The 26,800-nt window shown below is 59.2% G+C and overlaps 1 protein-coding gene across 1 annotated transcript in view; it reads left to right on the top strand.

The window, feature by feature from the left end:
• The first annotated feature begins 230 nt into the window (after positions 1–230).
• The window catches only part of LOC102507469 (kinesin-like protein KIF19), a 38,753-nt gene continuing 12,183 nt past the window's right edge, over positions 231–26,800 (top strand). Inside the window, exons 1-14 of the mRNA XM_032461046.1 lie at positions 231–311; positions 421–675; positions 2,181–2,261; positions 4,113–4,358; positions 5,434–5,521; positions 6,450–6,586; positions 6,777–6,902; positions 7,886–8,080; positions 11,036–11,188; positions 11,769–11,891; positions 13,655–13,805; positions 20,498–20,675; positions 21,742–21,925; positions 24,869–25,139. Of these exons, the coding sequence (XP_032316937.1) occupies positions 231–311; positions 421–675; positions 2,181–2,261; positions 4,113–4,358; positions 5,434–5,521; positions 6,450–6,586; positions 6,777–6,902; positions 7,886–8,080; positions 11,036–11,188; positions 11,769–11,891; positions 13,655–13,805; positions 20,498–20,675; positions 21,742–21,925; positions 24,869–25,139 (2,269 nt within the window). The remainder of the gene's footprint in view (positions 312–420; positions 676–2,180; positions 2,262–4,112; positions 4,359–5,433; positions 5,522–6,449; positions 6,587–6,776; positions 6,903–7,885; positions 8,081–11,035; positions 11,189–11,768; positions 11,892–13,654; positions 13,806–20,497; positions 20,676–21,741; positions 21,926–24,868; positions 25,140–26,800) is intronic.

Below are 26,800 nucleotides of genomic sequence, written 5' to 3' on the forward strand. Positions count from 1 at the left end.
CCCCAGGCCTGGCCCATCACAGAGGACTTAACTGACCTGTCCCAAGGGTGTGGGGGTGCAGAGTGTCCCCAGTGTCCTGCTTGGGCATAGGGGTGGGTGCCCGGCCCCCTGCGCAGTCCTGGTGTCCGGTGTGTCTCCAGAGCAGTCAGGATGGGAGGGGCTTGCCCTCCAGTCGGAGCCTGGAGGCAGGCTCTCCAGCAAGTCCTTGGTGGGTCAGAGGCCGGGCCTTCATGGGAGGGGCCCTCTCCTCCCCTGGCCTCGCTCACGTGGCTGAGAGGCCCTGGAGCCCAGCACTGACCTGGACGCCAAGGGTGAGAACACGGGCGCGATCAGCACGACCCTGCCTGAGACGAGCGAGCGAGCGAGCGAGTATGGCCGGTTGCTGCTGCGGGGCCAGACGAAGCCACGGTGACCCCGTAGTCAATCAACTTCAGACACAACCCCGCTCGTGTGGGTGGGCCTCTGGCGCCTTCCCTCTCGGTGGTTGGAATCGCTAAGTTGGATTTCCCAAGCCTGAGCTCCGTGGGTCCAGTCTCGTGGTTTACGCCAAAGGGCGCAGCGGTTCTCTGTCCTGGTAGCAGCCCCTGTGTCCCCGGCGGGAACGGGGCCCTGGGCGCCTGGCACGGCGGGTGGCTGCGCGACCTGGCAGGTGCAGCCTGCTTGGGTCACGGCCCAGTGAGTTCCTTGGGGACTGCAGTGGAAAAGTTGAGCGCAGCGTTTAAGCAGTAAACATGCCTGGTGGTTAACGCGAGTCGGGCCCTGGGTGTGGGGCAGGCAGCGTGGGAAAGGGGCCTAAAACCACATCCTGATCAGAAACCTGTGGGTCGTTGGCAAGGTTGACTTAGAAACGTGCCTTTGAGGAGAGAAGTATTTTGAGGAAATTATTTAAATATTAGCTGCTAGCTTTCTGCACCAGGCCTGGGGTAGGTCTCTGATGGGCTCACCTACAGACCAGGTGAGGCCTGAGAGCACCCCGGGGTTGCCACAGCGTTAGGTGAGGGCCCCACCTGAACCACATGGGCCGGCCTGGAGTTGCTGAGACACTGGGGACTAGCTGGGCTCCTGGGGCCCTGCTGATGTCACAGGGCTGGGGCAGGGCTGACTGCAGCCAGGTGTCTCCAGGTGTCTCCAGGAGCTCTTGTCCCCTGCCAGCCATGCCCTCCTGCCCTGCTGCCGGCTCCTTGCCGGCCCGGGACAGCCCTGCCGTGGGGGAGGTGGAGCCCAAGGACCAGCAGCTCATGGTGAGCGTCCTCCCCCGAGTGCCTAGACTGTCCCTGGGCCGCATCCTCCCTGCCCTGGCCTCCTGACACACTGCCCCCCAGTGCCCGCGTGTCATAGGTCAGGCCTCTGCCGTCAGCCCGGGTCCCCATACAGGTCCTGCCCCTGGCTGCTTAGCCCTCCCTCACAGGGACCTAGCGACCCCCTGCTTCTCACCTCACCCCAACTCCCACCCAGTCAAGCCGGGCCTGATCAGGCCCGTGTCCCGGGTGACGTGAGGCCCGTCAGGCAGTGCGGTGAGTGGGGACCAGGGTCTTGCCCCCAACCTGCAGGCTAGTCACAGAGCCCTCGTGTTCGGGTCCCCGTTTAGGTGGCAGGGGAGCCACAGCTACCGTTCCTGCCGGGAGGAACCTTCCCCCCATTACAGGCAGGGCGGCAGAGGCCCAGAAGCACTGCGCTGGCTCGCTGGGCCCACGGCTCCTGCGTGGCCAAGGAGGTTGGAGGCCTGGGTCAGCGCCACCCCAGAGCGTGCCCTGCAGGGCCCCCTTAGAACCAGGGGGCGAGCCGGGCAGAGAACGGTGGGCAGCAGGGCCCTGAGTGTGCTCGCAGCCCGCGTGGAGGTCAGGTCCCTCGGGGGTGGGTAGGAAGCGGGGCACAGCGGTAAGACCCCGTAGCAGCTGTGCGACCCTGGCAAGTTACTTCAGCTCTCTGGGCCTCAGTCGCCCCGGCTCAGACCAGGCAGGGTCACCGCGTTCACGAGGCTCCTCTCAGCCCCGTCGTGCGGCTGAGCAAGCTCAGGCTCTGCGTGAGGAGGTCCCCGCCCGGCCAGGCTTCAAGGCTTCACCGGGAGTGGGAGGCTCCTGGGAGGCGAGGGGAGGTTGGGCGGGCGTCTCTGCACTGGAAGGACCGGGGGCTCCCTCGTGGGGGCCTTGGAAGGCAGCCTCGCGGTGTCCTGCCCACAGGTGGCGCTTCGGATCCGCCCGCTCAGTGACTTGGAGCTGGAGGATGGGGCCACCGTCGTCGCCCACAAGGCGGGCGACCAGGTGAGGCTGCGTCGCGGGGTCAGAGCCCCCCACCCTCCCACGTGTGCTCACCCACCTCGCTCCCTCCCTTCCAGAATCAGTAAGGTCAGTGCTCAGTGACCGGCGCTCCAGACACTGGCGTGAGGGAACCCAGGGCCTGCCGCGCCTCCCCCAGCTCACTTCCTAGTGGGGTGGGGTGGGGTGGGGTGGGGTGGGGTGGGGGTCAAACAGGATAAACACAGAACACTGGGGAGTTGAGTGCGCATAGAACAGAGCGGACAGAGGCGGTCACAAACGTCCTCTCTGGTGACACGTGGGCAGCCTGGAGGAGGGGGAGAGGTTGGGGGGCGCTAAGGAGAGGCCAGCTCCAGGCCCTCACGGGAGCCGGGAGGGCGGGGGCGGGGGCGGGCAGGAGGGCGGCCGCCCGGATGTGCGGCTGTGACAGGCCCGGTGACTGCAGCCCCCAGGCCCGGGGCGGCACGCTGCCCCCGACCCCTGCTCCTTGGAAGCTGGCTCGGAAGCTGCGCCATCCGTGCAGCTTAGGCGTGGTGGTGCCTGGGGTCCTCACTGACCGGAATACATGCCAAAGTTGGGGGTCCAACAAAACGTAGTTCCCAAACTGGATTCCCCCATTTGTCCTTGAAAGGCCGCTCTAACCGGGATGTTCCCAGGGTGTGTTTGTTCTTGAGGCAAAGGACCCCGATGGAGGAGAGGCCGGCTGGGGCTTGCCCACGGGATGGGGGTGACGTGAGGGGAGAGGAACCAGGGGTGTAAACAGGCAAGACGGGGTTAAACTGCGGGGAACGGAGGCTTACAGGAGGGGCTCTGGCTCAGCTGTGGAGAGCGTTCCCACAGCCTTGACCTGGAGGCAGCGCCAGGCTAACTAGGTCCATGACGTGACTGCCCTGGCAGGCAGGATGTAGGGACAGGCTCAGGACACGGTGTGGGCCCGGGCTCGGCACAGACAGGGTGACGACAGCCAAGTATCAGCTACGAGTCTGGTGCTAGCAGGGCCGGGGCGGGGGCTGCGGCCCACAGGCCCCCCGTTGTCACGCCGGGAACTGTGTGCACCACTGATCAAAGCACGCAAGTGCCAGGGAGCAGGCGGTGCCTCTGAAATAGCGGTTGAGGCAAATGGCCTGCTGGAGTCTGCAGTGGCTCTCACAATGGTCCCAGTCTCCCCAGATCTTGGCACAGAGCTCCCGGGGGCTCTGGCCACCCCCGGCTGAGTGGGCAGGCGGCCCGGTGGCAGGCTCTGGGCCGCCCAGTTGGGCCCCTAAGACTCCACAGCTCCCCCAGGCCCCGAGCACCAGGATAAACAGCTCGGCTGGTCTCTGTTGCCCTGCCCTCCAGCCCCGGCACAGGCTCCTTCGAGCCTCGTGCCCCCAGAGGCCCCGGGACACCCTGCTCTATGAGGACGTGCTTCTGTGGGAAAGGAGAGGACCCGGGCAGGGGTGCCAGGGCACTCGGGGGCCCAGCGCAGGGCGGCAGGGCTGATGGGTGCAGTCCCTCCCCAGGCACCCGGGACCCCTCCTCCGTTTTCCCCTTTCCTTTGGGCAGCACAGCCCCCGGAGCAGGAGGTCACTGGGTGGGGAGGGGTTGTCCCCTGGGTTGCATGGGGAGAGTGCAGGAGTGAGGCTGCTGGCTCGGTCCACAAAGCCCCTTCCCCGCCTGCAGGGCGTTGTGGCTGGCGTGGCTCTTCACGAGCCCTTGGCGCCCAGGCCCGGCGCTTGGTGGGCGTCTGGGCTGCTGTCCGCGTTGGGCGCTGGTTGGGCTCTGGGATGGGTCGGCTGGAGGCAGAGCCCAGCAGGCCTCGGGGTGGAGGGGGGCCTGCGGCCCAATCCCCTGCCAACCCTGCCTCTCACTCCCCAGGTGGTGGTGCTGATGGACCCCGGGGAGGACCCCGAGGACCCGCTGTGCACACACCGGTCCCGGGAGAAGACCTTCATCTTCGACACTGTTTTCGACCAGCAGGCATCCCAGGTGCCCGCCCCTCCCCACCGCCCCACGTCCCCGCGGGGCCAGGCCCGCCGTGGGTGTCCTCACGTGGGGGCTTGGCAGCCACGTGGCCTCATCTATGGCGTCTCATCTTCAGGAATCTCCCTGAAGATCAAGGAGGTTGGCACTTTGGGTCACCCCAGGGCAGAAGCAGAGGCCCTGTCCAGGGACGCAGGGGGCTGCCAGGTGCCCAGGCTTTATACACATTCTCATTCATTCCTCTGTGTGTCCGTGCGTCTGCCCACCTACCCATCCACCCAACAAAGTCCTGTCCTGTCCTCCACGGGGCTAGAACACACTCCCTGCCCACAGGGGCTCACATCCCAGCAAGACAGATAGACAGACAGGAGACAAACTTGTGATAAGCACCGTCCTGGAGACCAGCCAGGCGAGCAAAGGCCTTCCTGAGGGAGAGTGTGTCAGGAGAGACCTGAAGGAGGAAGGAGGCCGCTGTGAGCACACAGTGGGGAGGGTCTGGCGGAGGCTGCCCGGCGCCCGCTCCACAGACGAGGTGTGGGGTCAGGCTGCACTCCTCGCCTCCGCCCTTTACCAAGGACAGAAGGCCGTCCAGCATGTTCTGACCCTCACATTACAGAGGGCGGCCCGGGCTCAGTGTGGGTGACACACGGGGAGGTGCTTACTCCTGAGCCCGGCCAAGCAGGACTTGAACCCAGCCTCTCGAGGTGGGACAGTCACGTCTCCGGGGTGGTGACGCCAGCGGGATGTTTGGCCCCAGGACAGAGCCCAGTGAGGGACGCAGGGGTCCGTGCTCACTCCCACCCTGCACCCAAATGTCTTTCCCACAGTGGGGGGTGCCCAGGGCACTCCTGCACTCAGCACAGCCCCCTCAACTGCCAAGAAGCCACGGCTCCCACCTGTCCGCTGGCTCTGCAGCGCAGCAGGGCCGAGGCTGCAAACAGCCCTCACCACCATCCTTCGTGGCTCTTTGGGTGGATGGGGGTCAGCCGGGCAGGCCCTCCTGTGGTGCTGGGCGTTCATCTGGAGCACCGGGGGCTCCCACAGGTGGCCTCTCCGTGCAGCTTGGCCTTCCTCTCAGCATGGCGGCCCCAGAGCAGGCGGGAAGGTGGGCGCTGCCAGGCCTCTCGGGGCCCGGCCCACAGCACCACGGCTGCCACGCTTCACCGGAGGAGCGAGTCACTAGGGCTGGCCTGGATGGTCTTCTGTCTGTCCGCAGGAAGACGTGTACCGTGCCACCACCCAGCACTTAGTGGAAGGCGTGGTTTCTGGATACAGCTCGACGATGTTTGCCTACGGCCCCTCAGGTACGGCCACGGGCAGTGTCCCGAGGAGGGGATGGGGCTGGTGGCAGCGGAACCCTTTCCAGCAGCACAAAGCACCTACTGTGTGCTGGCCGTGCGCTGGTCCCTCTTCATCCGCTGGCTCCTTTGGTCCTTGCAGCAGCCCCAAAAGGCAGGTAGAGCCCCCCCGCCCCATCACAGATGAGAAAACTGAGCCTCAGAGAGGTGAGGGGACTTCCCCAAGGTCACACAGCTGGTAGGAGTGAACCTGGCACTCAACCCAAGCCTACACTTTGCTGCCCATGGGAGCCCACAGATTTCTTCTCTGCAGTGACAGGCTGGGATCGGCAAACACTTAGACGCTAAGCTGCTCTCCTAAGAACTAGAATCGCAGAGGGTCAGTGCTGGGTGAGCCCTACGGCCCTTCCCCTGCAGGTGCAGAAACGGAGGCCCTGAGAAGCCTGGCTCAAAGCCACAGCTTGTTTATTTCATTCATTCATTCATTCATTCATTCAAAAAACATTAGGGAGCACGTACTATGCTCTGGGCTCTAGCAAAGGAAAAGGGCCAGCTGGTCCTTGCCTCTAGGGGCGAACGGGGTACAGGGTGGTGAGGCACTGCTTAGAAAGTTTAGCACGTTCGTTAATTCTATTACAGAAACAATACAAACACCTTAAAGCAAATTTGGAGCAGGGAATCCAGCCTCCCTCCGCTGACTGCGCCTTTGCTTTACATCCTCCAGTCTCCCTGCCTGCCTAGGTGCCCTCCACACAGCAGCCATCAGGAGGCTCAGACAGGGTGGTTTTATTTTCCTTGTTTCCAAAACGGAAAACGAGAGTGCCAGAGGGCAGGGGCGGTTTGCTTAGTAAAGGCCGCGGCGTGGCCAGGCTCGGGGTGGGGCCCAAGTCCAGCTCAGGAGCCCCACCTGGGTGGCGTCCTGCTCCCCTCGCAGGTGCCGGCAAGACCCACACCATGCTGGGCACGGACGCAGAGCCCGGCATCTACCTGCAGACCCTCACCCACCTCCTCCGGGCCATCGAGGAGACCCGAGACAGCGCGGACTGCAGCGTGTCCACATCTTACCTCGAGGTGAGCCCGCCCGCCCGCCTCGGCTGCAGAGCCGCCACCTGTTACCCCAGGTGCCCCTGGCCTGTGGGAAGCCTCCGCCTTCCCGGCATTCGCGTCCCCTCTGGAGGTGCCAACCGCCAGTGACAGGCAGGTCCCTGCACTGCTGCCTTTGCACCAAAGCTCCTGCTCCCAGCATTTCTGTGTCATGCAGATTTATAACGAAGCCATCCGGGATCTCCTGAACCCGTCCTCGGGGTTTCTGGACCTGAGGGAAGATGCTAGGGGCAGCATCCAGATTGCAGGCATCACGGAGGTCTCCACCTCCAACGCCCAGGAGGTGAGGCCCACGGGGGGACACGTGGCAGCCACGCTGGCAGGCACCAGTCCCCACAAGGTCCCTCACGGTCAGGTTCAGAGAGCAGAGCCAGACACACAGCTGCTCCTGGGCTCAGGGAGCAGCCCATGCCTGCCCACCCCAGCCACCCTTGTCCTGCCCTCCTTGCTGCGCTCGGGGCAGGCATCACCAGTGAATCACGCAGCCTTCCCTCTGCGTCCACGTGCAGGTGTGGAATCCACCTTCCCGCAGCACCCCAGGCGGGCCCTGCCGGTCACGGTCAGCCTCACCTCTAAGAGCCACACTGATCCTGAGTACTGCTCCCACAGCCCTGCCCTCCAGCCTCTCCCGGTGCTGCCCTCCCACTTGCCCAGAACCCTTCAGCTGCTCCCTATGGCCCCCGACCCCTGGGTGACCGTGTTCTCCAGCCGTGACGGCCTCGACCCGAGACCCTGCCCTGATGGCCCCTCGCGGGCCCCGGGTCGGGAAGGAGGGCCTATTCTGTAGGAACAACGGGCATGTCAGTCTCCCTCCACGCATGCTCTGTGGTCCTCGCCCGCCGGCACGCAGTGGGTGCCCAGCAGAGGCTCACTGGCTTGATTTCCACCGCTGGTTGCACACAAAAGGGTTTCAGACCACCCGCTAACTCCAGCAGACCCCTACAACCGCCTGGAGTTCTGTATTGAAAGGGCTGTCTGGGGAAGAGACGGATAATCCACTGGTGATGTCTGCCACGGGCAGAGGTGGGGAAGGGCTGCTACAAGTGCGACTCCCGCTGGTTCAGTTGGCGGATTCATTAATCACTTCCTGCCGCAAACCAGAAATTGCTTCCACCAGTTGAGGCTCTGCCATCTGCAGCCCAGCCACGGGGGCCGGGGAAGAGGCACCCCAAGGGGCTCAGGGGTGCACCCTCCTTCTCTTGTTCTGGAGAGAGCGTGTAGCATGCAGGGGCCCTGACAGCCTCCCGCCTCTGCCTCGGTCCTCAGATCATGCAGCTCCTCACCAAAGGCAACCGGCAGCGCACGCAGGAGCCCACGGCCACCAACCAGACGTCATCCCGCTCCCACGCCGTGCTGCAGGTCACCGTGCGCCAGCGCAGTCGCGCCACCAACCTGGCGGGGGCAGTGCGCCTGGGGAGGCTCTTCATGGTGGACCTGGCGGGCTCAGAGCGGGCGTCCCAGGTTCCTGGCCTCTTCGTCACAGTTCCTCCCCTTGTGTCCATCTGCTGGCTAGTCCATGCGCAGGACACTGTCCCTCCTCGTTCAGCAGCTTCTCCAGCACCGAGACCGGCGCCTGGCCCAGGAGAGGCGCCCGCTAACCGCGCGCTGGCGGCCGGGCCGCGGAGCCAGGATTCAGGGAGGGCGCCCCGTGTGGCAGGCTCCCGGGGCACCAGACACACAGAGACGAGCTGCACCCAGACCTGCCGCTGGGAGCCCGGAGCCTCTCAGGGCGGGCGGGAGGCAGATGTGTGAGCAGATAATTACAGCACAGGGAGGCTGTGCTTTGAGATTTGGGGTCACACAGAGGCTGTGGCACCCAGGAGGGTGGGGTGGTTGTGGGGCCTCAGAGCTGAGCCTGAGGAAAAGCCTGTCAGGTGGAGGGAGCCGCGCGTGGAGGGGGGTGTTGGTCGGGAGGCCGCGCCCCGCCTGCCTGCCCCCTCGCCCCTGCTCCAGCCATTGTGGCGCCTGTCGCTGGGAGTGAGGGTTGTGCTCACCGTTGCCTGGGGGCCGAGCGGTCCTCAGGGACACCACCCAGCCCAGCGGCAGGAACAGGGAGGGTGCTGGATGGAGGCAGTGCCAGAACAATAACGCTACCAGCGAGGGACGCCTCTCCCATCCCTCCAAGGCACCAGCACTTAGCACTCATAAGTCCCGTAACCCCAAGTCTGTGAGGTGGGCGGCCTCACGCCTGTGTTACCAATGCTGGGCTGAGGCTCTGGTGGTGGCGGCGTGGCCTCGCCGTGACAACGCCGTGCACAACGGGAGGGGTCCGGCCCAGAGCTGTACCTTTCACGGCTGATACCCCTCCTGCAGTTTGCACTGTGTGCTCTGCGTCCTCAGAGTGTGTTGGTCATTGCATCTCTTCACTCATTCACTCACCTGCCCTGCACCTGGCCCTGCCCTTGGGCTGCTGAAATGAGCAGCCTGACCAGCTGGCCCACAGTCCGACAGGTCTAAAAGTAACATACTAATACAGTATGAGGCTGGAGGTGCAGTAGGCCAACACATCAGAGATGACCGCCCCGAGAAGATAGCGAGTTACTCACAGCTCCCGGACCGGGGGGGTGGGGTGGGGACCACGGGATGCCTCGCAGGGCCACGTGGTGGGGGGGGCAGGAGGCGGGGGGGGGGAGCGGGGATCACGTGGGCCAGAGACTTTGTTATGGCTTCTGTGGGAAGGCAGGGTGAGCAGGCTTGGGGTCAGCTAGTTTGGGTCATTCCAGTGGGCCCTGGGGCACAGGGGCTGTCCCTGCTGACGAGGGCAGGGGGACAGTGGCCCAGAGTGTGGGGGCCCCTGGAGGAGGGGGTGGGGCAGGCTCTGGGTTGGCTGGTTTGCATTTGAAGCCTGTGCTCATGGGTGAGTGGCTTGTCTCTAGGACCCGGCCATCCTGGGAGGGACAGCAGGGTCCCCCGATGACAAAGCCTCAGAATAGAGAAAACAAGAGACGTGGTTGATACACAGACAGATGGGGGTGCACACAGCTTCACGTTCACGAAGCTGAGTGTGACGGAGGCCTGGGCTCTGCCTGTGCCGGCTGGACAGTGCCATGTCCTCAGGGGCAGGTAGGGCCCGTCTCCCCTGGACTTGGCGCTGAGAGAGGCCACCAGACTCAGGAGGTTGAGGCTTTGGGTCCTTGTTCTCCTTCTGCTCCAACTTGCTGTGTGCCTTTGGGCAGGCCACTGTCCCTCTCTGGGCCTTAGTTTTTAAGCTGTATACTCAGGTGGCCTAGTGCGCTGTCTTTAGGATCTGCTTGGCTCTCATGGTCTGTCGTTTCTTCAGAGAAAATTGCTCATGAAAGAGTTTGTTCCAGGGCACGAGTTCTCCAAGAAAGCCCCTTGAATCTGTGGCACAGATACGTGATACCTGAGAAGCTGCTGCGCCTGGGTCATGCCAGCAGCCCCAGGCCTGCCGCACACCAGCTCCCACTCAGGGACACGGCAGCTCACGTCTACCGCTCGCTTCTGTGGGCTCTGCTCTGAGCTGGTCTCTTACATGTGTTGCCCATTAAATCCTGGCTGTGACCCGGGGCGACTGCCCCTTTTGTAAATAAGGAGACTGAGACAGATTGGGAGATCCGTCCAGGATAAGTCGTTTAAGCTATTCTCAAACTGCGCCCCAAACTGGCTCTAAACCCGTGCCCTTAAAATGTCATTCTTCTTCCTGATTTCAAATGTAATAAAACTCAGCACAGAAAGTACGGAAAATGCGGTTAAGCCGAAGGAAGAAAATCAACATCCCCGCAATGGCTGCACGGAGGGGAAGTCATCCCGACAGCCGTTTGGCGGGTGTCCTCCTAAGGCCCCTTCATGCATCTCCACGCATTTGCTCCACACACAGCCATTGAGCCCCACTGTGGGCCAGACACCCACCAGTGTCCGGGCTCTGGGGACACAGGGCCAACTCATGGGGCTTATGTCCTGTGGGGAGCAGTTAAGGAAATATCAAATGTGTAAGAGATTTGAAGGAAATATACAGGGTGATGTGGTCTCCCCTGCAGAGAGTGAGGTCGGGCAGGTGCTCCCGCAGGAGGACCAAGCTGAGACTGGCGTGGGTGTTGCCTCATGAAGACACACACATTTATATTTTTATTATAAAAGTGGGATTGTTCTGCACAGACATCCCTCTGACCCAATTTTTATCTCATTTAATAGTGAGTGTCTTTTCAACATTGGTAAATAGCTCTACCCCATCCATTTTACTGGCTGTGTAGTATTCCACAGCAGAATCCAGTGTTATTTCTGTCACTGGCCCCAGCTCTACAGAAGTGTGGTCAGTGCATCCATCCTGAGCCTCCTGGGGTGGGGCGGGGTTATCGCACCCTCCAGACCTCGGTCCCCTCCCCTGGGGCCCGGGGTGGGGAGACGGCAAGCAAGGGAAAGACCACCTCCCCGCCAGCCTGGCCTCTCCTCACGCAGACCCAGAACCGAGGCGTGAGGATGAAGGAGGGCGCCCACATCAACCGCTCCCTGCTGGCGCTGGGCAACTGCATCAACGCTCTCAGCGAGAAGGGCGGCAGCCGGGCGCAGTACATGAACTTCCGGGACAGCAAACTCACACGCCTGCTGAAGGTATGAGCCCCAGGCCCGAGCGGGGCACTGCTACCTCTGACCGCAACTTTCAGGATTTACTGGATCTGAGGGCCCTTCCAGGAACCCCCGAAGGCAGGAAAATCGCTGTTTTCTCTGTAGAAACCATATCTAGTCTCTTTGACTCCTCCATCCACCCACGCTTGCATACTCCCAGGGACAGGCCACTCACTCCTTTGCCGGACCACCTGTCCCATCCTGACAGTTTGACCAAGACAACTTCTCTTCATTCTGAGCTGAGTGCTGTCAGCTCTGTTCCACAGCGAGGCGGGGTGCAAGCAGACAAAGGGGCCAAGCCGCAAATCCATGTCTGCACGTCTGGCCTCGGTCCAATCTGCCCGCGTCAGAGCACAAGTCAGACGGGTGGGCCTGCAGCGGTGCCACCTCGTCCGAGCGTCACCCCCACTGCTGGCCCCTTGGTCCCCAGCTGCCTTCTCAGGGTCTGGAGCAGGAGCCTCAGGCAGGAGGGTCTGAAGAGCTGGGGACGGGTGGAGGAGGGGCGGCGCCGCCGGGCAGGTGGGGGTCTGGATCCCACCCCCGACTCTCGCTGTCCTCGGAGCAGGACGCCCTGGGCGGGAACAGCCGGACGGTGATGATCGCCCACGTCAGCCCGGCCAGCACGCACTTCGAGGAGTTGCGATGCACCCTGCTGTACGCCTACCGCGCAAAGAACATCAAGACGAGGGTGAGGCCCTCCCTCCCTCTTGCTCACCCACCGGCTCTGAATCCCACGGCTCTGCTGCCAGAGGCTGGAGGGGAGGGGCCCTTCCAGCTCCCATGGCTCCTGGCACCCCACCTGTGTCCGCGTCCCTCCAGGCTCTGCTACTTTCGGAGCCTCCTCCCCCACTTTGTGTCTCCCCTTCTCCTCCTGTGTTGATTGTAGGGCCCTCTTGCTCCGGCATGATCTCATCTCAAGATCCCTAATTACATCTGCAGAGACCTCTTCCCCCCAAATGAGGCCACATTCGCGGGGCTCAGGGTGTTTAGGTGGGGACTTACCCATGGGCCCCGGCTCCCGGTGGGAATTAATGCAACTCTCAGTGACCCTCTCCCTAGGAAGCAGGTCCTATCAGCCCATTTTACAGACTGAGCAGCTGAAGCAGAGAGGCAAAGCAACTTCTCCAGCCTCCCACGGCTGGAGCAGAGCTGGTGTGGGACCCAGAGAGCCTGGCTCTGGAGTCCATGCCTTCAACCTCTGTGACATGAGATGAGCTCCCCTGGCGCCCGGCTCTGAGCTAGGCGCCTTGATGAAAATTAAAAAAAAAAACAGACGGAGCTTCTGCTCCCACAGGAACCCTGAGCACAGCAGCGGGTGGGGGGTGACCCTGAGCACAGCAGCGGGGGCGGCAGACTCACATGAACTCACAGACGCAGACATCGTTTCCAGTTTGCGGCAAGTGCTCTAAATGAGACCCCCAGGCCACTGCAAGGAAGAGGCACAGAGGAGGCCGAATTGAGAGGGGTCTTCCGCTGAGGGGGACCCGGCAAGGGATAAAAAGTGTCCGTGCAGACGTGGGGCCACCCAGCACATCCAGTAAAACTCACAGAGCGCGTGTGCCCTGAGGCCAGCAGGGTCCCCTCCGAGTCTCCCAGAGAAACACGGACCCACGTGCTCAGGGAAGTCATGTCACAGGAAAGCCCCAAAGTGCCCACGAAGGGGACGGGACAAGCCCTCGGTGTGTCCCTCCCACGGCCCGCTCTGCAGCTGTGACAGAGAACGGGGTAGACAGAGAACGTGCGGACAGACCGCCTCTAAGACACGTTGCTGGAAGAGAAAAATGGTCAAAATCATAGAAGCTCCACTAATATAATTTACATCAAAGTCCGGAGCCAAACCTACACCCAGAGACTCCCCAGAGGTCTCTCTCTGGGTAGGTTCGTATGTACGTTCGAAATGGCACAGAAAGCAATCCAGAAGGATGCACGCCAACGTGGTAGCAGTGGTTCCCCAGGGGGAGGGTTTTCAAAAACTTCTGGGTTGTTTGAAAATTTCTGGCAAAATATACATAACAAAATCCACCGCTTTAACCATTTTAAATGTTACAGTTCAGTGGCATTGAGCATATTGCCTTGTGCAACCATCACCACAGTCCTTCTCCAGAATCCTCCATCTTCCCAGCCTGAAACCCTGTCCCCCTCCCCCAGCCCCCGGCCCCCACCCTCTGCTGTCTGTCTCTGGGACTCTGACTCTCCGGGGACCTCGTAGAAGTGGAATCACACAGTGTCTGTCCTTCTGTGTCTGGTTTATTTCTCTGAGCACCGTGTCCTCGAGGTCCCGCCACGCTGTAACAGGTGTCAGAGTCTCTTTCCTTTTTACGGCCCAGTAGTGCTGATGTGAATTTTTGTGACAAAACGTGCTTGCGTGTTTCTGGCGTAAACCCTTCACGGGAAAGGGGTCCTCCGCGGGGCAGCCGCCTGGCCCTGACCTTGGCCGCGTCCTGCCCCCAGGTCAAGCGCAACCTGTTGAAGGTGTCCTACCACATCACGCAGTACACGGACGTCATCTCCGACCTGCGCAGGGAGATCGAGCGCCTCCAGTGCAAGGTCGAGAAGCAGGAGGAGCAAGGGCGAAGCGAGCCTGGTGTCCAGGACGCTCCAGGTACGGCCGAGCACACGCCTGGCGCCTCCTGCCCCGCCTGGCACGGGGTCCGCGCCGAGCGTCCCGCCCGGGGCCCCGGCACCGCCCCCGCTCCCAGCCCTGTTGGGCCTCCCGGGGTGACCGGGCCAGCGCCCGCCTTGGCTCTAACTGTGAGCCGGCTGTCTTCCCCCACCTCACCTGATCCCTTCCTCCTGTATCTCTTTGCTGCTTTTCTTCTTTCCCATCTACTTTTTTTTTCCTTCCCAAGTCAGATTTTTATTTTTTTAAGTAACTTTTCAAGGGGAAGGGTACAGCTCAGTGGTAGAGCACGTGCTTAGCATGCATGGGGCCCTGCGTTCAATCCCCAGCACCTCCATTAAAATAAATATACAACCTAAGTGCCCCTCCCCCAAATAATCTTTCTGTTTTGGAATAATTTTAAACCTACAGAAAAGCTGCAGATGGTCTAGAGCGCCCAGCTCCCCCAACATCAGCATCTAGTGCCTTTAAAAAAGTTCACTGCAGCAAAGCTCACAGAACATGAAGTTCACCACCTTAGAGTGAACGGTTCCCCAGCAGATCCACCGTGCTGGGCAGCCCTGGCCTCTGTCTCCTTCCAGAAAGCCTCCACCCCCCCGAGTGGAACCCACACCCACTGGGCGGCTTCCCTCATTCCTCCCGTCTCCCCAGATCAGTGGGCTGTCGGCCTCCTTTTGGGGGACAGCACACCACAACTTTACCCTAAAATGATCAAATTAATCAGTAAGTTTAAAAGGTGCTCCTAAAAAATACCTGTGACAGGCGGGGAGGGATAAATTGAGAGCTTTTGGGATTTGCAGCTACAAACTATTGTATGTAAGATACATAAACAACAATGTCCTACTGTGCAGCACAGGGAACTACGTTCAATATCTTGTAGTAACTCATCGTGAAGAATGTGTGTGTGTGTGTGTGTGTTTATCACTGAATCACCATGCTACACTCCAGAGACTTACACAACACTGTAAACCAACTATACTTCAATTAAAAAAACCCAGCCTGTTGGGGGAAGGTGTTGCTCAAGTGGCAGAGCGTGTGCTTAGCAGGCACGAGGTCTGGGGTTCAATCCCCAGTCCCTCCATTAAAAATAAATAAACCTAATTACCTCCCTCCCCTGCCAAAAAAAAAAAAAAACCCTGTTAACGAAGTCTGGCTAAGTACACACACGCGCACACACACACACGTGCACAGACACACACGCACATGTGCTTTTGGCTATTAAGACAAGCTTTGCCGTGGTAAATAAAGGACTTTAGAAAATCAGTAAGAAAGAGCAAACAGCCCAATTTAAAAAATACGAGGAAATGAGGAAATGAATAGGCAGTTCAGAGGGTTTCCAGTGGCCATAAACACAGGGAAAGACTCTCAGTCCATGAGGAAATAGAGATGCAGGTTGAGCCAGTCTTCACTTACTGGACCGGCTGAAGCTGAGATGCCGGGCACTATTAAGCGGCTCACGTACAACAAGGTGTGGAAACGGCAGCCCCAAACACAGCTACCGGGAGCCTAACTTAACGTGTCTCCTTGGAGGCTGATCTGCAGCGTCTGCTCACACTTGACCTGCACCGTGTTCTGTGCCCCAGCAATTTCCCCCACATCCACCATGCGGCGCACGCGCTCTCGTGCCCAAGGGGGCTGTGCGACGAGACAGCGCCCATCAAAGGGGGTGGGACAAGCTAGTGGTGGTCCCTCCTGCGGACCGCCCTGCAGGTGTTACAGAGACAGGGAAGACCCACCTGCGCAGACAGACGGCCTCCAAGACAGGCTGCTGGGCGGGAAATCAAGTTAAAGAGTGCTGCCCACAGCCTGATACAACTCTCCCACCCAAACTCCAGACATCTCCTTATGCACAACACCGCACAGAAAAAACTCGGAGGGGACACACCAAAATGCCAGCGGTGGTCTCCTGGGGGTGGGGGACTGGGATGGGCGAGCAGGCGATCAGAGAGATGTCAAGGGGTCTTTAAGTCTCGCGGTGTTACTCGAATATTTATCACAAAAGCCTGTTCCCGTGTTCCCTGTGTAAATACATCGTATTTAGAGACGTTCCTGATTATAAGGGTGATGGACATTTATCCCTCAAAGCCCGGAGCTGACAGCAAAGTGTAAGAAGAAGAAAAGATAAGCCGCCCACTACCCCACAACTTGAAGATGCCGCAGTTAGTGTTTCGCCGTTTCCTTCTGGGCCCCTAGACAAACCAGCTCACGCACGCACAGCAAAATCAGTCAGGGTTGTGCTCTTTTCGCACATTTCTTGGGTGCCTACTGTGTAGCAGGTGCAGATCAGCGTTGGGGGTGCAGGGGGAGTGAGGTCTGGGGGGCCCCGCCCGCAAGAAGGTACGTTCTCAAAGGAGGAGGATACAGTGGGCAGGGGACAGAGGGCGGGAGGAGGGGAGGGCGCTGCGTACGCTGAGTGGGTGGAAAGGCCTCGCCGGGGAGGCCGCACTTCAGGGAGGGAGGGCAGAGCCGTGCAGATCCCGGTCAGTGGAGCTGCCTGTGCGGAGGCCCTGGGGTGGGGGTGGGTTTGATGAGTTCCAGGGCAGATGGCAGCCGATGTGGCTGGCACACGTGGTGGGAGACGAGGCTGGAAAGACGTGGAAAGGGGCCTGGGTTTACCCTGAGTGTAACGGGAGGCCGAGGAGAGAGTGAGCAGGACAGTGGCGTGCTGGAGCCCCCCGGGATGTGCAGCTGTGAAGCAGATGGGAGCCACTCAGAAGAGCTGGGCTTTTCCTAAGGCCGTTGTGGGGCAGGTGGAGGGTTCTCCACAGCTGGGGTTTTGCCTGCAGACCAGAACGGGAGTTGAGGGAGGAGGCTGGGTGACGACCGAGGTCAGCTGTGAACGAGGGAGAAGAAAATGCTCCTGCTACTGATACGGGGAATTTCCAGTCCGCACGGAAGGAGACAGAACAGCCCAGTGACCCTCGTGAGCACCCACGCCCCCGCCTGTGTCCTTCCCCATCCGTCCGCGCACTTCCCTCATCCTACCATCTTGAAGCAAACCCCAGACATCATAGCATTTTATTCATAAACGTGTCAGCCTATAATCCCTAAAAAATCAAGGCTCTTTACAAAAACATAACTACAGTACCATTTCCACACCTTAAAGAACGTTAACAGTAACTTGTCCACATCATCAGAGAGCCGGCAGGTGTTCAAATTTCCGACAGTCTGAGCGATGCAACAAATCTCTTTTGTTGTTGAACTAAGATCCTAAGAGAGTCCACATCCTGAGTTTGGCTGATAAATCTTAAACTTTTATGTCTCTTTTGTTCTATGGGCTTCCCCGCCCCCCTTTAAATTCTTCTGGAGGAAACTGGGCCGTGGGTCTTGTGGCGTTTCTTCCCGTCTGCTTGTGCGTTTGCAGGTTCCTCTGGGCTCTGTATTTCTATGTGTTTCTATCTAAAGGCTGGAAAGAGGAAGATTTGAAAATTTTTAAAAAACATAACGGAATTGAGAGCATGTGGTTCTTAGGGTGAGGGCAACACCCCGGACACGGCGGAGTCGGTGGACTGGACACTTCTGGGGCCGGAGGGGCTGACAGAGCGGGAGGCGGGCGGGGGGCCTGCAGCCGTGCGGACGGCCGGCCCAGGGCTGGGCTGGGGGTTGCTGGTCAGGGGAGGGAGGGCAGCAGGTCCAGAGGACAGGAGGTCAAGGAACGAAGGCCCTTGGGTGGTGGCTGGATTGTCTGAGGATTTTGGAGTCACCAGGAGTGATGAGAGAGAAGTGGGAGGAGACACTCAGAAGGCTGGTGTGGAGACCGTCCGTGCAGAAGGGGGAGCGGGCTGCGCCCGAGGGGGCGCTGGCGGTGGGCCGCGGGCACTGCCTTCTGAGAACAACACTGGGGAGAACACACGCCCTGAGGGGCCGGGAGGAGCCTCAGCCTCAGCGGTCAGAGGGGGCCAGGAGAGAGGACAGCCACCTCGGGGAGGACTGTCCTGAGAGCCAGAGATGCCACACCGTCATTCGTTTCCAGCCTTACTTAGACGTGACTGACGGTTTTTGTGACATCTGGGATTTTCTATGCATAAAATCGCGTCGCTGGCAAACAGACAGGTTTGCTTCTTCCTCTCTGATCTGGGGCCTCTTCTCTTCCCTCCCGGCTGCTCTGCGGGGGCTGCCAGTACGTGTTCGATGCGAGGGTGAGGTTGGGCACCCCGGGCATGCTCCTGACCTGAGAGGAAAAGACGTCAGCCCGTCGCCACTGAGTGTGACGTTAGCCGTGGGCGTGTCACATGTGGCCCTTGTCATGTTGAGGTACGTTCCTCCCACACCTACTTTGTTGACAGTTTTTTGTCATGAAAGGACTCTGGGTTTTCTCAAACACTCTTCCTGCATCTGTTGAGTTGATCGTATGATTTTTGTCTTCCATCCTGTCCGCGTGGGGCATCACCATCACTGCTCTGCGTACGTGGAACCGTCCTTGCACCCACGTGCCCATGGTGTGCGGTGTTCTGACCTGCCATGGGATTCGGGTCGCTAGTGTTCTGTTGAGACTTCTTTGCATCTGTATCAGTGAGAGATACTGGCCTGTACTTTCTTTTCATGTAGCGCCCTTGTCTGGTTTTGGTACCAGGGGAATGCTGGCTTTGTAAAATGAATTTGGGAGTATCCCCTCCTCTTCAACTTTTTGGAAGAGTTTGAGTATTGGTGTTAATCGTTCTTTGAATGTTTGGCAGAATTCACCCGTGCAGACGTCAGGCCCTGGGCTTTTCTTTGTCAAGAGGTTTCCGGCCACTGATTGAATCATTGTGCTCATTACTGGTCTGCTTAGATTTTCTGTTTCTTCATGATGAAGGCTTGATAGGTTGTATGTTTCTAGGAATTTATCCCTTTCTTCTCGATTAGCCAGCTTGTTGGTGTGGAGTTGATCACAGTAACCACGATTCTCTGTATTTCTGTGGTACCAGTTGTAATGGCTCCTCTTTCATCTGTGATCTTATTTATCTGAGTCTCTCTCTCTCTTTCTCTCTTGGTCAGTCTGGCTAAAGGCTTGTGCATTTGGTTTATCTTTCCAAGAAGCCAGCTCGTAGCCTCGTTGCTCCTTCCCGTCGTTTTCGTGCGTCTCTGCTCCACCCTTGCTCTCCCCCTCCTCCAGCTACATTTGGGTTTAGTTTGTTCTTTTTCTAATTCCTCGAGGTCACTGCTATCGCTTTGACGTGCACCTTCCTGGGCCTTTTTCTGTGCAGCGCTGTGGACACAACTGCATCCAGAGAGGCGCATGGTTTGCGTGCGTGCACGTCCACAGGGGTGGCCGGCACTGGCTCTGCGCATAAATGACGTTGGACTATCGTAGCTGCTCTTCTTTAACTTGCTTCTCTCGTCCAAGGATGAGCCTTGGAGGCCGTCCAGCAGCACGTGTGGGGCCACCTCATCTCTGTGACAGCTGCAGAGTGCCCATAGGATGGCCGTGCTGCGATGGGCACTTCGGGGCTTTCCAGGCACACAGCCTCCTGGTGCACACGGTTGCCTCTTTCTTGGTGGTAGACTTGGGGCTCAGATTTCTGGTGGAGCAAAAGGGTGAAGGAAACTTTCAAAGAAGAGGGGCCGCGGTTGATGACAGATGGCGTCCCCTGGGGCCAGCAGAGGGTTTGTGGGGCTGGAGGGGGCTGTTGTAGAGAATCTGTGAAGCTAGGTGACGACCAGGAAGCTTGGGCTTCTTCGGGGTCAGGGGTCAACAGGGGTGCATGCCATAACGGCTCTCACCCCGCTGGCCTCTTAGTTATTGGGGCTGGTCTTGATGGGCCTAATGGAGAAGCTGGGCAGTGTCACGGAGGGAAGGGGGTCTCATGGTGAGCCCTGAGGGCATGACAGGCTCCCCCTGGGTCCTGCTGTGGCAAGCCTCGGGCGGCAGTGGGGCGCTGGTATGCGGGGCTCTGCTGGGGTCGCTGCTGGGCTACCGTGTACTCCCCCGCGGCTTTGTTTTAATGCCTGCAGTGATTTGGTCGTCCGGATGGACCATGATTTATTTCACCACTCCCAGATTGCTTGACGTTTAGGGAAAAGGGACCCCTTGAACACCGACGTCAAGGCTGGGAGCACCGAGACACGTGACCACAGTGGCACGTTCTACCGGGGCAGGCAGGGAAAGCCTCTGACTAATCACCAGACAACTGTTAGGTAGGAACTCCCCATGGGGACAGAAAGACAAGAATAGTGTTGTTCTGTGGAACTGACGTTCCAGCAGGAAAGGCAGGTACCGAACATTTATCACACAATGTTACCTGGTTAACAATATGCAGAGGACCGGCAAGGAGAAGGTAGGATGTTATCAGAGGAAGGATGGACCCAGATTGAGAGTCCAGAAGGGTTTCCCTGAGGAAGTGAGGTCTGAGGCGAGATGGCTAGCCCAGCCCCACTCCTCCTTGGATTCCTGAGACTCAGATCCAGGTAACCTGACCTCAACCCAGGCAAAGAAAGTCTAACTCCCTCTAAATTATCCACCCATTTATTCACCCATCCATCCATCATCTTCTCATTCATTCATCCAGCCATCCACCCACCCACCCTCCACCCTTCATCCACCCACTCACCCTCCACCCTTCATCCACCCATCCATCCACACTGTATATAAAGCCCCTCCTTGGGCCGGATCCTATGCTGATGGGCAAGCATGGAGTCAGCCCTGGCCTGGGTGGCCCTGTTCCCGGTGCAGCTGGCTCTCTTCCTGCCCCCAGCCACGATCCCCCCTCCTGATGCAGAGGAGGATAGCCGCCTGCAGATGAACAAGGTCCGGGCACAGCTCATCGGGGCCTTCAAGGAGCAGCTGGAGATGAGGCGCAGCCTGCTGGAGCTGGAGAACACCAATGTCGAGCTGCACATAGACACGTCCCGCCACCTGCTGACCATCGCAGAGTGAGCCAGCCCGCCCAGCCCGGGGAGGGGAGGCCAGTGGGGCCGGGGGCGGGGAAGCTCCGAGGGGACCTCCTTCTTTTGCTGTTGTCCAGCCTCCCTCTACTGCCTTCAGGTCCCCAAGGGGGGGCTTCAGCCAAGGCAGAGTCCAGGGCCAGCCCTGGCGGGTTAGGGTTAATCCCATTTTGCGGCGAGGATACTGAGGTCAGAGGGGATGCAGGTTTGCCCGAGGTTGTGCGCCCACTAGGCTGGAGCTCTCTCCCCGAGTCCACACTCACTCAAGGGTCATACCCCTGTGAATAACTGACCGTGTGCAGAGGGACTGGCCGTGCAATTTACTGTCCAGACCAGGACTCACTGAGGGGTGAAGGGTGCTATTAGCAATCACACTGGGATGACAGGTGTCACCGGGATACCCCCGACAAACGAGGACGCATGGCCACCCTGCTCACGGGCCCCGGCGCTGTGACTTCCATTTCTCCTCCTCCTTCCTGCTCATTTTCTTAACTACACACTCGGCATGGCCCACACTGCAGGAATTCGGGTAGAAGTATGTGCCGCTGCTCCCAGCCCTGCCCCCTCAGGGGCTCCTCCCCCCACAGTTTCCACACGATCCTCATTGTACTTTGGGTTGGATCTGGCGCCCGATGTGCAGCTTTGGAGGTGTTGCCCTGAGCCAGGTCACCCCAGGCAGCCCTCCCAGAGCCCCAGGTGTGCTGTTGTCATCGAGTTTCACAGCTGAGGGAACCGGGGCGCGTGTACCTGGCAGGTGGCCGTGGTCGCCCGGGTGCCCCGGCCCCATCTGGGGCTGGAGGTGGGGAGGCCTGGCTGCAAGGTCCTGAGCTCGGTCCCTCGGCGACCCCACCGCAAGTGTTTGCTGCTTCTTTACTTCCTCCCAGTTCGCGTTCACGCCTTCTTGTTTTTCATACGCAGAGAAGAGATCGGATAGCAGGCCCAGTTCTGCCCCATTTTCATGCCCATGCCTGCGAGTAGCCCAGCTGGGGGCCAAGAGGGACTCCCAGCCCGGGCGGCCCGCCCTCTGACCCTGACCCCTCTGCTGTGGCTGCAGCTGGGAGCGAGAGAGGACCTACCACCTCGTGTGCAGGGCCCGCACGCCCGGGAGGGACCAGGAGCCCGTGGAGGCCAATGCAGACGGGGGCGAGGGCGAGTCTGCAGAGCCACATGAGGTGGCCCTGGCCAGAGAGGAGGTCAGCATGCTTTTGGCAGAGCAGCGGAGAACGGCGGCCCTCAAGGTAGGGGAGAGGGACCGGGCATGTCCACGGTCACAGCAGTGTGGTGACAGCTGCTAACACTGACGGCAGCCAGTGCACTGGCCCTCTGACAGTAGTCACTGGTGTACAGCCAACCACGACCATCCTATAGATGTGAACGACGGGGCTCAGAGGGACGAGATAAATTGTCCCAAACCCCCAGAGAGCAGGCGGAGCAGAGCTGGGACCTGACCTGAGCCCGACTCCGAAGTCCATGCCCCTTCCAGCTAGAGTTACGCCTACACTGCGGGGCTGGGCACAGGGCAGGAGGCGGCAGAAATGGGGCAGGATGGTGGTGTGGTGTCCACCGAGACCCCCATCTGCCCCTCTGGGGACGGCTGGCTGCCCCCTCCCCCTGGAAGGGCAAAGCCTCCCTCTCCGAGCGGCCCTGCAGTCCCGCCACGTGGGTGGCACTTTAATCCCGCTCGGCGCCCTCGGTCAGCGTCCCCCAAGTCCTCCAGAGTCTGGCCTCTGGCACGTGGCACAGGGCCGAGGAACGTGGCCAGAGGGTTCCCAGACTCCAGGGTCCCGTCTGGAGGGGGCATTCTCACAGTCCCATTTTCTGAGAAGAGCTGGCTACTTACAGGAGCTGCTTTCACAGTGGCTAGTGATCTGATGGCCTCCCTGCAGGCAGTGATGGGCTGGGCGCGCCACGGAGAGTTTGGGGAAAACACCAGTGTATCTGGCTACTACTTCAGCCCCTTAGTCAAACATGAGCAGGAGTATTTTCGGGCAGGCAGAGAAGGCATCTGATGATATCATGTTGCTAAAAGCAGGCAGCATTTATTTCACTTGCAAGCTATTTGCCAAACCAAAGAACTTTTAATATTGTTGCATCTGCCTGCAGCAATTTGGAGATTACCTGATCTCACTTCAAAAATCCTTCAACATTTAAAAATAAGAAAAATGCCTTTTTCTCAAACCGATGGTGTGCCTCAGCGGAGAGCAGGGCCCTCAAGAGCCACATCTAGACATCGGGATGCGAGGTAGCATGAGGATGTGGGCCCATCAGTGAATCAAGTCGATAGGCGATCAGCCAGCCAATGTCAAATCAGTGTTTTAAGAGTCCAGCCCAACGCCAGGCCCAGAGGATGGAAAAACGTGTAAGACGCCCTCTGTGACTTAGGCTGTCAGGCTCCCGGGAAGAAACCCAAACACAGCTAGTCACAATTCAGTACGGCAGCCGGATGACAGCCGGAGGACGGGGAGCTGGGGAGCTGGCCGAGGGGCAGCTGATTCGGCCGGGGGCTCGGGCAGGACCTCCGGGAGGAGAGCAGGGTCTTGCTGGGGGAGCAGAGCCGACTCCCCCCAAAGCGGTCCCGTCTCGATCCCAGGGGGTGAAGGAGCCAAAGGCGGGGGCTCGCCCTCGTGGGCTGCACCGGACTGTTATCCCACCTGCTCCTGGGAACGTGATCTGGGGGCCGGACGCGCAGGCAGCTCCAGCCCGAGAGTTACTGTCTGAGCACCTGGGTGGCTTTACGTGGGGTGGTGGTGACTTTTTTTGCCAGCTTGGCCCGGCCAGCACACCCAGTGATTTGATAAAATGTAAATTGAGGTGCAGCTGGGAAGGAGTTTGGCAGGGCAGCCGACACCTGTGCTCAGTCGGCTGTAAGTGAAGAGCACCCCAGTGGTGTGCCCGGGCCTCGCCCAGTCAGCTGCAAGGCCTTGCCGGCTAAAACTCAGCTTTCCCAGAGAAGGAAGGATTCTGCCTCAAGACTGTAGCATCAGCTCCTGCCTGAGCTTCCAACCTACTGGCCTATCCTATGCGATTTGGACTCGCCAGCCCCAGTTCTTTAAAAGAAATCTCTCTGTGTGTGTATGTGTGTGTGTATACGTATATGTTTGTATGTACACATGTGCGTGTACGCACATGTGTCGTGCATATATTATCTCATATAAACGTACATAAACACACATCTACTCAAGCAGATGTGAAGACGTATACATGTGTGCTTCTCTCTCCTGTTGCTTCTGTCTCTCCAGAGCCCTGACTGATGCACTGAGTGAGGTGAGGGGCCCGGGCAGGTCTCCCAGGCCCCCCGCTGGTGGGGAGCAGTTCCCCGGGGCAGTAGTGGGCGAGTTGGGCCCATACTGCTCCTTCTCATGTCCTGCTTTGGCTCAAGAGAGCCAGGACCTGAGGTGCAGGTGAGAGGGCTGCCACACGGGGCTGCAAGGGCACTGCCTCAGAGAAGACTCTGTGAGGACCAGAAGCAGCTTGCGAAGGCTTCATAGTGTGAAAACGGGCAGCACCGGTTTCCCACGGCAGAGCAGACCCAGTGGTGAGGGGCGGGCCCAGGGAGTGTGTTCTAAAACGCCACATGCGTTAACAGGACATTCGAGGTGCGATAATGTCTGCCGGGCAGGAGATGATGCCATTGGAGAGACGGTGTGTCACTCACAGCTCCCCAGAGGAGGGGGCACGGGGTGCCGTGCACCGGGGTGGGTCAGGAGGCAGAGGGCGGGGCGTTGCGGCTTCTGCAGAAGGAATGGACAGGGCAGAGTGAGCAGGCTTGGGGTCAGCTAGTTTGGGTCATTCCAGCAGGCTCTGGGGCACAGGGGCTGTCCCTGGTGACGAGGGCAGGGGGACAGTGGCCTAGAGTGTGGGAGCCCACAGAGGAGGGGGAGGGGGGAGGGCTCTGGGTTGGCTGGTTTGCATTTGAAAGCGTGTCTGAGGGAGTGGGGTTCACTGTCTGTAGAACTTGGACACCCCCAGGAGAAGGAGTCCCTGCAGGGTCAGCAGGGCCCAAGATGCAAAAGTGTCAGAACAGAAAGTAATCGGCATGGTTAATGCAGGGTGACAGCCTCGTGGCCTCAGAGCCAATCCCGTGTTTCCCTGAGTACAGTTTGCAAACCCCAGCCCGTGAGAACGAGCAGTGGGGGAACAGAGACCCTGGGCACCCGCCCTGAATGCTGTCTCCCCGCCAGGCTGGGCTGGAGCAGCGTCTGGCCAATGCCAAGAAGAAGGTCTCGCAGATGGAGAAGCTGCTGCCTGCACAGGTCATCAGCGAGGACCAGGGGGAGGTGCTGCGGCTACTGTGCAGGGCCCACGAGCTGGAGGTGGAGAACACGGAGCTGCAGGCCAGCAGCCTGTGCAGGAAGAACCTGCTCTGCCAGAAGGACTTCGTGATCCAGCGCTACCACCAGCACTGGCTGCTCTGCGAGCAGATCATCCAGGACCAGCGGCAGCTGCTGCAGGGTGAGCCAGCCCGCCCCGCGCCATGCCCGAGGCTCTGATTTCTATTACTGCGAGTTTCTGGAAAGAGGAGGCAGTGTACATGGTCCAAAAAAAGTCACATCCTAGATGGCATGCCAGGAGACACCTGTCTCCCTTCCGTCCCAACCCAGTCCCTGCCCACCACGCCCAGCCACCTGCACGTCCACCACAGAGGGTCTGTGTGGTGCGTGTGCGTGTAAACAGATTTCTTACACTGGCAGGACCAGACCACGCACTCCATGCTGTGCACTCCTCACTTACGGGTAGAAACTGTGCTGAGTGGAATCTGCCTCGTCTGCGGGAATGCACCATGATTTGTTTATCCATCTCTGCTGATGAATATCTAGATTTTTTCACAGCTGTACGTTGTTATGACATTTCCCACCTCTTCTTTAGTGTTCAGGCCCCATGTGTAGTGGGCAACCCTGCTCCTGGCCAGCACCTGTGCAGGCAGTGACCCCTTGTCTTTCCTGTTGCCTCTTAGCTCTGCCCCATCACCATCACCACCATCACCACCATCATCGCCATCATCACCATCACCACCACCATCATCAGCACCACCACCACTATCATACCATCACCATCATCACCACCATCACCATCACCATCCACATCACCACCACCATCATCACCACCATCACCACCATCACCACCATCATCGCCATCATCACCATCACCACCATCACCACCATCACCATCACCACCACCATCATCACCATCACCACCACCATCATACCATCACCACCATCATCACCATCACCACCACCATCATCACCATCACCACCACCCACATCACCACCACCACAACCACCCACATCACCACCACCACCATCATCATCACCACCACCATCATCACCATCACCACCACCCACATCACCACCACCACCACCACCCACACCACCACCACCATCACCACCACCACCACTATCATACCATCACCACCATCACCACCATCACCACCACCATCATCACCATCACCACCACCATCATACCATCACCACCATCATCACCATCACCACCACCATCATCACCATCACCACCACCCACATCACCACCACCACCACCATCAATACCACCATAATAACCACCACCGTCACCACCATCTTGTTTTTAAGGTCAACACTGATTTAAGCTGGATAATGAGTTTTTCCCTTTGGGGAAGCATCTCACAGTTCCTTTTATAATGGGAAATAGGCACTTTATTTAAAAACACTGTAATAACATTAAGGAAAGTTTTGGAAGAGAAGTCAGGTTATCTATAACCCAACCCCTTTCCAGCCCCTGCCTGTAAGCAGTCAAATTTTGTCAAAGCCATAATTATGCTGTCTTTTAATTTCTTACTTTAATTTTTTAAATTGAAGTAAAATTTCTGTGGCATAAAATTCATCATCTTAAAGTATACGATGTGCAGCCATCACCTCTAGACCCAAAACATTTCTGCTAGTCCATGGAAGGCCCAGTCCCCATCAGCAGCTCTCCATCCCCCACTCCCCCAGCCCCTGGAAACACTCCTCTACTTTCTGTTTCTACGGCTCTGCCTTTTCTGGACTTTTCCTGTGAGGGAAATCCCATGGCGTGTGGCCTTTTGTGTCTGGCTTCTTCGGCTTAGTGTAGTGTTTTGGAGGCACATCCACATTACAGCA

This window comes from Camelus ferus, chromosome 18, assembly GCF_009834535.1.
Source record: "Camelus ferus isolate YT-003-E chromosome 18, BCGSAC_Cfer_1.0, whole genome shotgun sequence".
Classification (NCBI taxonomy): Eukaryota; Metazoa; Chordata; class Mammalia; order Artiodactyla; family Camelidae; genus Camelus; species Camelus ferus.